Source organism: Grampus griseus, assembly GCF_964374135.1.
Source record: "Grampus griseus genome assembly, chromosome: 3".
NCBI lineage: Eukaryota > Metazoa > Chordata > Mammalia > Artiodactyla > Delphinidae > Grampus > Grampus griseus.
Genome location: NC_139019.1, coordinates 40,861,608 through 40,874,661, shown reverse-complemented (window position 1 = coordinate 40,874,661; position 13,054 = coordinate 40,861,608). Strand labels below are relative to the sequence as shown.

At 39.3% G+C, this 13,054-nt stretch overlaps 1 protein-coding gene across 1 annotated transcript in view; it reads left to right on the top strand.

Annotated features, from left to right (window-relative positions):
- The window catches only part of ARL15 (ARF like GTPase 15), a 416,529-nt gene extending 410,614 nt beyond the window's left edge, over positions 1-5,915 (top strand). The window contains exon 5 of the mRNA XM_082650582.1: positions 3,206-5,915. Within this exon, the coding sequence (XP_082506708.1) occupies positions 3,206-3,358 (153 nt within the window). The 3' untranslated portion in view covers positions 3,359-5,915. The remainder of the gene's footprint in view (positions 1-3,205) is intronic.
- Positions 5,916-13,054: the final 7,139 nt, after the last annotated feature.

The following is a 13,054-nucleotide window of genomic DNA, read 5'->3' as shown; positions in this document are numbered from 1 at the left end:
AGTTCCCTTGTATGTTATTTGTCATTTTTCCCTTGCTGCTTTCAATAACTTCTTTGTCTTTAATTTTTGCAAGTTTGATTACTATTTGTCTCGGCATGTTTCTCTTTGGGTTTATCCAGTATGGGACCCTCTGCGCTTCCTGGACTTGGGTGGCTATTTCCTTTCCCATGTTAGGGAAGTTTTCAACTATAATCTCCTCAAATATTTTCTTGTGTCCTTTCTCTCTCTTTTCTCCTTCTGGGACCCCTGTAATGAGAATGTTGTTGCATTTAATGTTGTCCCAGAGGTCTCTTAGGCTGTCTTCATTTCTTTTCATTCTTTTTCTTTATTCTGTTCCACAGCAGTGAATTCCACCACTCTGTCTTCCAGGTCACTTATCTGTTCTTCTGCCTCAGTTATTCTGCTATTGATTCCTTCTAGTTTAGTTTTCATTTCAGTTATTGCATTGTTCATCTCTGTTTGTTTGTTCTTTAATTCTTCTAGGTCTTTGTTAAACATTTCTTGCGTTTTCTCGACCTTTGCCTCCATTCTTTTTCTGAGGTCCTGGATCATCTTCACTATCATTATTCTGAATTCTTTTTCTGGAAGGTTGCCTATCTCCAGTTCATTTAGTTGTTTTTCTGGAGTTTTATCTTGTTCCTTCATCTGGTCCATAGCCCTCTGCCTTTTCATCTTGTCTATCTTTCTGTGAATGTGGTTTTTCTTCCACAGCCTGCAGGGTTGTAGTTCTTCTTGCTTCTGCTCCCTGCCCTCTGGTGGATGAGGCTATCTAAGAGGCTTGTGCAAGTTTCCTGATGGGAGGGAGTGGTGGTGGGTAGAGCTGACTCTGGTGGGCGGAGCTCAGTAAAACTTTAATCCGCTTGACTGCTGATGGGTTTGTCTGCGTTCCCTCCCTGTTGGTTGTTTGGCCTGAGGCAACCCAACACTGGAGCCTACCTGGGCTCTTTGGTGGGGCTTATGGCGGACTCTGGGAGGGCTCACGCCAAGGAGTACTTCCAAGAACTTCTGCTCCCAGTGTCCTTGTCCCCATGGTGAGCCACAGCCACTGCCCACCTCTGCAGGAGACCCTCCAACACTAGCAGGTAGGTCTGATTCAGTCTCCCCTGGTGTCACTGCTCCTTCCCCTGTGTCCCGATGCACACACTATTGTGTGTGTGCCCTCCAAGAGTGGAGTCTCTGTTTCCCTCAGTCCTGTCAAAGTCCTGCAATCAAATCCCGCTAGCCTTCAAAGTCTGATTCTCTAGGAATTCCTCCTCCTGTTTCCGGACCCCCAGGTTGGGGACCTGACGTGCGGCTCAGAACCTTCACTCCAGTGGGTGGACTTCTGTGGTCTAAGTGTTCTCCAGTCTGCGAGTCACCCACCCAGCAGTTATGGGATTTGACTTTACTGTGATTGCACCCCTCCTACCATCTCATTGTGGCTTCTCCTTTGTCTTTGGATGTGGGGTGTCTTTTTTGGTGAGTTCCAGTGTCTTCCTGTCAATGATTGTCCAGTAGCTAGTTGTGATTCTGCTGTTCTCACAAGAGGGAGTGAGAGCACGTCCTTCTACTCCACCGTCTTGGTTCCTAATCTCATATTCTTTTTGAAGTAAGTCATTTTCAGAGCCCTGAAGAAAAGAAACTAAGAGAATGGAGTCTACATTTTCCATAAGAGGGAATCCTCTTAACAACATGATTTGTAAAATACCTTGGCCAAAAATTGTCTTGAAATTGTGGACCCATTTTCTGGTCTGTAGGTGAGCTTTCCATTACTCTTCAGAATCAGAATTAATGAGAGTCCTTCCATTCTCAAGGGCTTCTTTTGTTTTTCAGGAGTGGTATTTATTATGAATTTGCAGACATCTTTAGGAGTACTTCTGGGACACACTTGAACTGTAAAATGTTAGCATATTTGTGGTTCCTAAATTACCATAAAAACTTAGTGTTATTTATATCTTCTTACTCACATTAAAAATGTACACACATATTAATACCACTTTGAATGGTGTGTCTCTGCTGTTAACAGTAGTCTGGTGCTTGTGATGAGAAAAGCAAAATGAAACCACATTTGGAAGTGGCATCAGATTGGGACACCTTTTTTTTCTGGGTCAGGTATTGACTAAGGTAAGGCCTGGGGATTCTCCATGGCACATGAGATTTAACACAGTTCATTGACCAAGAATGTCTTTGAACAATGCCTCTTCTGATGTTGCCACTCACTGTATTTGATGTTATGTAAACCCTGCTGGGCTATAAATACAATGTCCTTTTCTTGTGTGATGTAGTGTGTGTTTGTGTGTGTGTATGTGTGTGTGTGTGTTTGTAACTTCGTGAACTTTGTACTTTATCATACCCTTTGAGAGAAAATCAATACTTCTGAAAGCCATAATAATTTGATATTTATTCACAGTCAGGAGTTGGTAATCCTGGATGTTATTAGTCAGTATCCTAGCCTCGTACACAGTAAGGGTGACTTGTGACCTGTTATTAATGAAACAGATTTTTCAGATAGCAACTGCTCCACCTTACATACCAGTTATAAGGTCTTGATTTTCCCCTCCCTGAAAATTCAGGACTGGGAGAAAAAAAAAAGCTAGGAGACTTTATGTATGTACGTGTATTTATATAAGTTTATATATGCAGATACATACACTCGGTTTCTATCCTCTTTCTTAGAAAACCACCTTCCCAGGTCTCAGAAATACATGCCAGAGACATGTATTTAAATGAGAGAAAGGATTATTTAAATTATTTTTGTTGTTGTTGTGTGTGTATTTGATGGTCAAAATAATTGTCTTGTGTAATCAGTAGTGTACATGTTATTGGCCGTCACCAATTTAATAAGTTAACAAGGTAATGTAGTGAAAGCTACTCTGCTAGAGTTATTTTGGTTGAATTGCAACTTTTTGGTGTCTGCAGTGTATTTTTGCTCCGTGCCATAGTACATATAATTCTTTCTTAGACTTCGTCAGACCTCCCATGCCGTTAAGTGAATGGATGGAATGGTAGCTTGCAAGGGGGTCATTCACCCCTAAAAAAAACACTCCTGGGTCACAACATATAACCCACATTATAACCACAGCTGTGGATGGGATTCTAGCAGGTCCCGGCCATCATGGTTCCTATAACTTCTTAAAATCCCCCTACTTCATTACTCACAAAATTTCGGTATGAGAAAGATTCCGAGATGATTAATAACATATTTCTCTCCCCCTCCCCAATTAAGGTCAAAAAATATTTTGAACTTGAACCACTTGCACGTGGAAAACGCTGGATTCTGCAGCCCTGCTCGCTGGATGACATGGACGCACTGAAAGACAGCTTCTCTCAGCTGATAAATTTGTTAGAAGAAAAAGACCATGAAGCTGTAAGAATGTGAAATTTGGTGAAGAAAATGGGTTCCCACAAGGCCTTGAACCTATCATGTTAGTTTCTCCGTTTAATTTTATTTTGGTATCAAGACTTTAATGGCTTCAGTATCTGTTTTCTTCCAGTTATCTCAGACTCTCATCTCTCTATTAAAGTGAATATTCTGTAAATCAGGTGAACTATCATCGGCATTACCGTCAAGTATACACTACTGAGAGAGAATTTATTCTCTGTTTACCACTAATTATCTTCACCGCATGTCTCTTCCTTCTGTTGTTCTAAGCGTCTCTTCTCTAGTGTGTGCTAAAATGGATGGAATTCGTGGCTCCCAGAAATCAAATCCCTTATGGAAGACTCAGGGAGACCGAGAACCTCGGCTCATTTACCCTGGGTTTGGGGTGGAGTACTGTGTGACTAGGGCTCCCCCATAATATGGGTATCATTTTCAAGATCTCTTGGGGGTTTTATCTTATCTTATTTTTAAGTTTTCTGTATACTGGCCTTACAGCGTATAGGAGAAAAATGAGCACCAAAAACTTCAATTAATCACCTTACCAGAAACGAGTATCCTGCCATAGTAAAATTGACTTGGAAGAACTTAGACAAGTTGCCTACTCTTTTTTTTTTTTTAATTACATCTGAACTCTCCCTCAATCCCCTCTTTTAAGAGCAAAGACATTGTTTCTGTTTTCAAGAAGAGTTAGAGGAGATTTAGGCACAATGCATGCATCGCTGATTACTATTCCATCAAGTCCTCAAATATTTTTTTAATGGAAAAATTACCCAATGTAAAGTCGAGCTGCAGTGTAACATGTTTCTAAAAATCTTTTTCTAAAAATCTTACGTCTGATTGAAATAGAGAAAATAATTTTTAAAATAAGAGATAAAAAATTTTTTAAACAGCCAAATGAAGTATAGTTTATACTGGCTAGGGCTTAAGCTGGCGTGGATTTGACAAAGATAATAAAGGCAGAATCATCTGTGTATTCATTCAGTAAGTGCTAATGTAGTTTAATGGAGTCTGTTAATGTCCCATCCAGTAATTTAAGGTCTATCAGTATTTCTCTTATAAACCTCTATTTTCAGGGGTTTCAGTATGCCCTTAAAAATGTGCTGGGGCTGCAGCAAATAAATAATTTTAAGGCCTAGATTCAGTCTTTGGAACTAATTTTTTTTCATTTAGTTTAAATGATAAAATTATACAGATAAATGTACAGGTTTACTAAGTTTTGGCACCTTGGACCTTTTCTAAATCAGGAATAATCTATGGATATTGAGGTTAATGGATGAAATACTCTTTGGCACATTTTGCAGATTTTGGGCCACTTAAAATACCAAGTGACCAAATGATAGAAGACTGCTCCCTTCACCTGAGCAATAAAAACATGTTTGCAATTTTTAGGTAGCATCGACTGATTCCCAAATACCACACTCACACTGTATTACAGGGTGATGTAATACCTTGTAATTCTCCAGAAGGTATATGTCATTCAAATTTTGCTTTTGTGGTTTGATCTTGTAGGTGGATTTTAATGAAATCATTACCTTTGAAACATCGAACACTTCTTTTAACCTTTTTTTTTAATGGAGTGGATCAAAAAAGATTCACATTCAAATTTTATCTACGGCATCCTTGAATATTATCAACCTTATATAATCCGTGAGCAGCACAAAACTTTTATTCCGATGACCACTTACAAAAGTCCTGCTTTTATTTCGTCCTGTTGTGCTCATCTTCTATGAAACATAAATGATTATTAGGCATTACTTTCTCTGCAAGTTCATTAAATGTAGAATGTTATCTTTTTAAGATACCGTGGCTGAGTGCTCGTAAGACATCTGTTAAATGACTTCCCGTTGTCTGCGTGTGTGTTCATGTGTGCTCCAGGGATGGGCTTCTTCTCAGACCCACGACTGTCTGCAGTGTCTCAGCCGTCAGAATGAAAACATTATCAATCAGTACCCAACAACAGCTGTTTTTGACAAGTTTCTGTCTGACGCCTAATGCTTTACAACTGTCAATAAGGCTCCTTCTTTGTCTAGCAGTTCAGAGCTCGCAGTCTTGCTGCTTCCGTGCGGCATCCTGTCCTTGTAACCCTAGAATTTGCCGTGTTTGGGAAATCCACGTAGGGGGAGGGGAGAGGGCTTGGACGGACATGGGTGGGTGGGTGGTGGGTGAACGTGTCTGTCGTATTCCTACTTGTAAAATGCCACAGGTGTCTTAGTTTGCATATTCAAATATTATATAGGAAAAACAGTCTGTTATGTATTTCTTCACTTAGCTTCTCGTTATATTTATGGAAGTTATCAGTTTTTGTACCTTCTTAGCTCAAGCAGTTGCCTTTTTGTAATGGCAATTAATTTATATGACAGAACTTTGTATCTCCTGTAGTTTACAGTATCAGTTGCTAATTAACTGCCATATTGCCCTGTCTTTCTATTAAAAAATTCTGTATCTGTACTTAGAGGTTAACAGATTCATGTGGACAATGGCCAGGCAAGAAGAACTCGTATTGTCCGTGATTTATATATGATTTCCACTATCTTCAAATGAAAATAAACGCTGAGTAGAATTGATGTTTTCAGACTGACTCCTTCCAGCTTTAGCATTTGGGAGTCCCAGATTTCTGTTTACATTTGTGTTGCCTGTTTAAGTCTTCAAAATAAGTTCTGCTGCTCTTGGGTCAAAACAAATGATTAATTCACATTTCCTTTGAAGCCACTGTGAAAACCTTAAGAGACAAAAAAAAAAGAAGAAAAGCGCAAGTGTCTTTTCCAGTTGGTTTGTCTTCAGCAGCAATTTACTTTCACTGGAGCTATTCCTTCAGAATGGGTAAGCAGAGTCGAGATGTTAATGTCAAGTGTCATCCTTCAATCAAAGCATCATTTTATAATATCTGCTGTAAAAGCAACTTTCTAAGAGTGGCTGTTTGGTGCAATGAACTATGTCCTTCAATGGGGATTGTTGCCCTCAGGAAATAAGTAAATATTTTTAAGTGACTCAGGAGGAAATGCTGTGTACAATATTTATAGGTCCATCTTTAAGGATGAGAGTATTCCGTAAAAGAGAAAGAAAAATTAAAAGATAGATGGACGAAGAAGACAAAGAAGGGAAGGGGAAAAAATACATAATAGAAGGATGAAAAATACAAATCCCAGCTCTTGTTTGGTCCAAATGCAACATTATCCCGACACATTATTTAACTACACGGAAAGCTTGCAACCTGCATTCCTAGTTTTGTTTCCAAGGTAGGTAATTAGCAGTTATCACATTCCTAAGCATCTCAGACCTATCCAAGCAAATGTGGACAGAACTGTAAGATTTTGAAGCAAATGGGGTTTTCTTAATAATGTCCAGATGGAATATTCAGACTCGAGTGGAAACCTAATATTCATGCCTGGCTTTATCGTCTTTATAATTTTAGAGTGCATTTTCATTAACCTCTTGACCTAATGGTGCAAACAGAAAGGAAAAGATACGTGGAGGGGGCGGGAAGTGGGAGTTGCCCTTGGGGATCCCTCATTTTCAATGCATTTGGAAGGAAGGATAAAACTTTAGGAGAATGTAGATTCCCTGCCATCTCTTTCCCTTAGCCTGGGTCCTGGAGATCTGAAGTTCATGCTGTGAAATGCATTATCACATCATGTTGGGAATTCCTGGATCCCAAGGGTTCACAACTTTTGGTCACCACTGAGTCAGCATGATTAAATGATTTGCATCTCAGGGTTAAAATGTTTTCCAGCTCAGATGCACGGAGTGACGGATGAGCCCGTTTTGGCACCCTGCCCCACCCCCCTTGTACTGATTTAGGAACATGAAAAGGATCCCTGTAAAGACCCAGCAGCCTCAGATGGGATATCAGTTTCCCCTCCCCTTTCCCATATTCTCTGAATGAAAAACTTTCCTTCCACCTACTGTTTCATCGGAGCTGGAACTTCTGACTTCCCATCGTAGGGATTCATCCGTGTGTGACCTCTTCATAAAGTGGCTTTCTGTGAAAACCAATGCAAAGAGTTTAAAAGGCACCAAGAAAAATCCCTCCAGCATACATCCTTCTTTCCTAACAAAACAGAGTGAAAGAGCGCATGATTCTTCTATCAGATTTTCTCTACATTCCCATCTTGCATTCCATCTCTGCTCCACGAGGCTGGCTCTGATCACTGGGTCCTGGTTTAGAAAGGCCACCAAAGATGTTCTTAGGCTTAGCTCCCCCCCACTTTTTTATCCTCTGTTCAAGTCCTCAGATTGCAGGGAGTTTCCATGGGACGTTCTATCTGAATAATCACTTTTTACAAGGAAATGGTTCAGGCTTTGTGGTTTAGAGCAACTTCACTTACCATATATACTTTGTGAGGTCACTGGTGCCCATTCTGGAGAATAAGGAAGGGGACTCCTCGATTTCATGCCTTGCTGGGATCAGCCTGGTTTATAACCCAGTCTGACTCCTGACCCCCTACTGCTCCAGTAGACATTTCCACAACTATGACCGACTTAGACACAGCCATCAAACTGCACTTTAAAAAAAATGATCCTCTGGGGGAAAAAAAATGATCTGCAAACTACCAAAGAATGATGAATTCCTCTTTTTTTCTTCTTTTTTTTGCTCAAAAATCTCTCCCTCTTATTCTGAAGCTCTCAAAATATTCTATAGAGATTGTTCATCCTGGTTCTTTTTAGCAGCAACATTCCAACCGTGGAGGTGAGTTGACAATATTGTCCCCGGAGAGGAAAGCCCGGCTCCAACCACAGGGACAAGGTACACATTGACAAATGAAAATAAGACTTGAATAAGCATCGGGTTCCCAGGTCTCCTTCAGTCCCCTGTTTCCTCATGGGATATAGGGAAGTGGGGGAAGTGGTGGTTTCAAAAAGGCCTAAGATCACTTACATCACAGGCAACCCTTCCAGAAGGTGTGAAATCCAGCCTAGAATGCTGCAACCTTTGCTGACAAGTGATTCATTGAGACAAAGGCTGGCGCTCCAGCATCAAAAAGATGTCAGACCAAACACCAAATGCGTATAAATGATTGCTTTGCAAGCAGTGGAATGACTAGAAGACCTGGCCTGATGATGCCTCCACGTCTGGACAAGCTTACAAGCTTACGGAAGACACAGGTGGGAGACGAGGGCAGGGGGGTTGGGGAGGGGGAGGGAGCTCTTTTCAGAAACAGCCTTCTTCTGTGAAGAAGGCTGTTTCTGGAGAGAGAAGTGAAATGACGATCCTCACCTGAGAGGCTCATGTGGCGATGAATGATTTCTGGCTGGTTTATGTATAATATATGGAAAGGTCAATCAGAAAAATGTGTGTCAGGGACACCTGAAGGCCAGACTAGTATGGTGTGATATTAAATCATTAGACATATAAATAGAGTAAATTAAAAGTGAGGAGATTTGGTTGGAGCAGAAACTGCTCACCAAATGGCAGAGACAGGAATGCAAACGGCAAGTCTGGCTGTCATTCTCTGTCATCTGGAGCAAGTCAGGCTTGGCTCTAGACCTTCTCCAGTTGTTTTACAACTTTCTAGACAGGGGGTGTTTCAACCCAACACTTTTATTAAGCTGCTTCAACAGGATTTTTCAGATGACAGCTTGTCAAGACTCAACTTACCATGGTCTTTTTTACAGGTTTATCTCACAATTGGAAATTTGGGTTTTGATAATTTTAGGCTTTTAATTTATTCGTGCATTTGGTATGTTTTTGTTGAACACCTACTGTGTCCTAGGTATTGTGTTAGATGCTTGGGATACGGTACTGCACAGAGCAGTCTTGGTTCCTATCTTTGTAGGATTTTCACTCCTGTAGCCTTTGGTTAAGTCGGGTTATTTCTATGGCTCTAGAGAATGTTATTCTATTTGGGGAACATTTTTATAGTAAAATTGCAATTTGAATCTCCAGATTTTTCAATATCTTTTCTTGGTCCTAATTTCTGGTTTTCAGCCCTCCTAATTTAAAATTGCCTTTTAAAGCTGTGTAGTTTCTTTTGAGACCATTAATAAAACCAGAAATCTAACACACACATACACCGAAAAGGCTTTACCTCTCTTTAGTGTCTTTCTAAATAGAACTCTGTAAAGCTAGCACCTTTTCTTCTGCTATTTAACCACTACGACAACGAAGCATGTGTCTAGCACACAGATTGCTTCCAAAGTGCAAAACCAAACTCTTTCAATCACCTACTGTTCTTTTCATCTTTTCTGTATTCAAAGGGCTTTATCTTTTTCTCTAGAGCAGCTTCGTCTCATGCTTCTGTCTGGTGATCTAATAAAAGATCTCTATTTGAAATGATGAATCTCCAAGAACAAAATTCTTCTTCAGTGGCAGTCTCTTGTGTTTTATTCCACCTAACGGTAAAAGCCTCTGTCTTAAAAGAAAATTTCACAATTCACACACCCAGACAGGAGTCACCTGTAAGCTGTACAACCCAGTGAATGTTTTAACCAGTTAGAAGCAGTAAATTTCAACTGGGTTTCAGGCTGCTTTGTTTGCTTCTCATTGAAGATTGGAAACTTGGAAAGACCTCTTTAAACGCATTATTTATTCCAAGATGATACTCGTGCAAGGTTGTTCCTTTAGGAGGAGTTAACACATTTTGGATTTAAAGCACTTTTACAAAGTCTATACCAACACCATTCTCATTTCCCTGGACACCTGAAGTCCATACCATTCTTCCCTCACCAGCCCCAAGCCCCATGACAGATGTGCCTCTCAGAGAATCGCAACATCCCCTATAGTCTACCAGCCTGGGTAACCAGGTAGAATCACGAAAAGAAACAGAAACAGAATCCTTTCTATTTCTGTTCAGTTTGTTAATTTCAAGTCATCCCAAATTTTTAGGTAAAACAGCAAAATTCAATGATTAGTTAAAGCGTGTGGTTTATACTTTGAGGTTCTGCCCCTAGTGAAATAATGGATCTGGGCAGTGCTCTTCAGTGTCTGCTAACATCACAAAGAGGGGAACAACCAGGCATTATGTGCTGCCTGAGGGAGTATACGATGCCACCTATGAAGTATTCTGACCCCCACATTGAACCTGAGTCTGATCAAGTCTCTGGATCTAACTAACAATTTGCAGAAAATACAGGAACAGAGGTGTGATTTAATCACCTGTGGTGATTTAATGCAATAATTAGAATCCAGACTATTGGAAACTCAACTGGACAGATGAGTTGGTTTCTTAAGTAAATGGCAGGAAGGAAAAAAGGAATAGAGGGAGGAAACCTATGGAGTGAGTCTTAAGAGCTCTATCAAACAATTGCGGAGTATAGACCCTATTTGGTTTCTGGCTCAAACTACCAAAATGTAAAAAGATAAAATCAGAGACATTGAAGAAATGTAAACACTTACTAAATATATCATAAATTAAGGAAGCATTGATTACTAGGATATTTTAGGTGTGATAATGGAATTGTGGTTGTGTATTTTTTAAAGGAGCCCTTATCTATCAGTGACATATGTTGAGATATTCATGGATGAATTCTTATGCTTGAAATTTATTTCAAAATAATCAGTTGGGTGCAGAGAAGAACAGAAGTAGGCGAGGATATAGATGAAACAAGATTGGTGACGATTGTTGAAGCCAAATGATGGCGACCTGGAGGTTCAGGATAACTTGCTGTCTGCCTCTGAATGTATAACTGACATTTCCTCAAGAAAAAGTGTTTGAAAGAGAGAAAGAAGGAAAAGAGAAAGTGAAGAGAGTGGGGCAAAAAGCCACAGAATAAAAGATATTTGCAACGCAAAACCAAGCCTGTTGCCAGAATAGATTCAGAACTACTCAAATCAAGAAGGATAAAAAAAAACAATCAACTTAATGGAAAAGTTAGCAAGAGCATAGTGAGATGTTACCATGAGTTAGCACTATCCACTCATCAGAATAGCTACCATTAAAGATAATACCAGGAAAAAGAAAATAAGAAAGAAAAAAAAATGTGTGTCAGTCTGGCATGTTAATCACCATTGAAAATTTGTGTCCTGATTCAAAGAAGGAGGTTTGTAGCCTAGTGACTAATCCCCTAGTTTTCGGAGTCAACCAGAACCAGCTAAGAGTTCCGTTCCACTCCTTGTTAGTCACATGACTCTGGAGAAATCATTTAACTGTGTTGTAGTTTCTCCTCTACAGTTGAGGTAATATACCTACTTCAGAGGGCTATCATGAGGATTAGATAACATCATGTGTGGAAAGTGCTTCTCGTGGTGCCTGGCACATAGGAAACATTCGATAAATAGTGGCAACTACGATTTCAGGAAGTATATTTGGAGCAATCTTCCCTTTGCATTTCTTAGGTAGAAAGCTCTGTAAGAGCTGAGGGAAGAGGAAGTTCCATAAAAGCCCATCCTCACCTGGTCACGGAGTCTTTCTAGACTAGGTCAATGCACCTCCAGTGACCTCCATGGCCTCAGTCTTTCGTCATTCAACTGCCCATTCATTCATTTATTCATTCAACAACACTGACTGAGTGTATATTATGCGCAAGGCATTGGGCTGTATGTACTGGAGAGAGGTAAAAACCAATTAAAAACATAATCTGATGTAGTGCTCAGAACTAAATATTTGCTAGTTAAATATTTATTCCTTCAGAAGTCACTGGGATTTTTTTAGTACTTTCTGTGTCATCGTTAGCTTATAATCACAGAAAGGCATTGCTTATGTCCAGTGTTGTCTTTACAGCTCTAAATACAGGAAAATTTCATGAATATTGCTGACTGGTGGACAATTTCAAGTTAGAGACAAGAGTTTTAAGTTTAATACATTATTTTCATAGGGCTGGGATTGTAGAAAGGTGAGCTTTATCATCAATGATTTAAAAAGTGATTCACTTTCATTGGGGAACATATAATGATTATATAAAGGAGAAAATAGAACATAACTGTAACCCTAGAAAGAATCATAATAATGTTGTGATATGTAACCTTTTAATCTCTTTTCTGTAATTCTACAAAATTGGGTCAGACTATGCATGTTGTTTTAGAACATGCTTTTTATTTACTAATATATAAGAAGCATTTTTCCATGTTGTTGGATTTTTTCCTAAAACATGATTTTTAATGGCTGCCTAGCACTTTAAAATACTGTTATTTATCTCGTCCCCTGTTAGATATTTGGATTTCTGTTTTAAATGTCTTTGTAGTAGAAAATTTGTGTACATTTCTTGATGACTTCCACAGCGAGCAAAATGACAGGGTTTAAAGTGGAATTACAGGGTCAAAAGGCAAAAACACTTTTAAGGTTTTAAAACGTGTTCTCAAATTGCCCTCCCAAACTGTATCAATCCACAACTCTAACCAGTGACTACAGGTCGGTTCCTATTTCTCTGTTACCTTGTGAATTGGGCTTTTGAATTATATTAATCTATCCTGATTGAATAGGTAGAAAATGACATCTTGTTTTAATTTGCTATCATGATAACTTGTATTTTAGCAAGACTTTAAATAAACAAAACAACTTTGGTCATCACTTTCTGGGGAAGTAGAAGAAGTGACCACTGTTTAATTCTGTTTGATCAGTTGTTTAACTCAAACACTTCCCTTGAACTTATTACATGATGTTGACCACGGGGAAGATATGCAATGTATATTATATATATTTTTGTGGGATGAAAAGATTTATAAATAAATACCATGTACTTATGATGAGTCCATTGTATAGAAATGTGAAAGGAGGGGCGGGAAGACATAGCAGAGGCACAAAAGAGACAAGGATTATA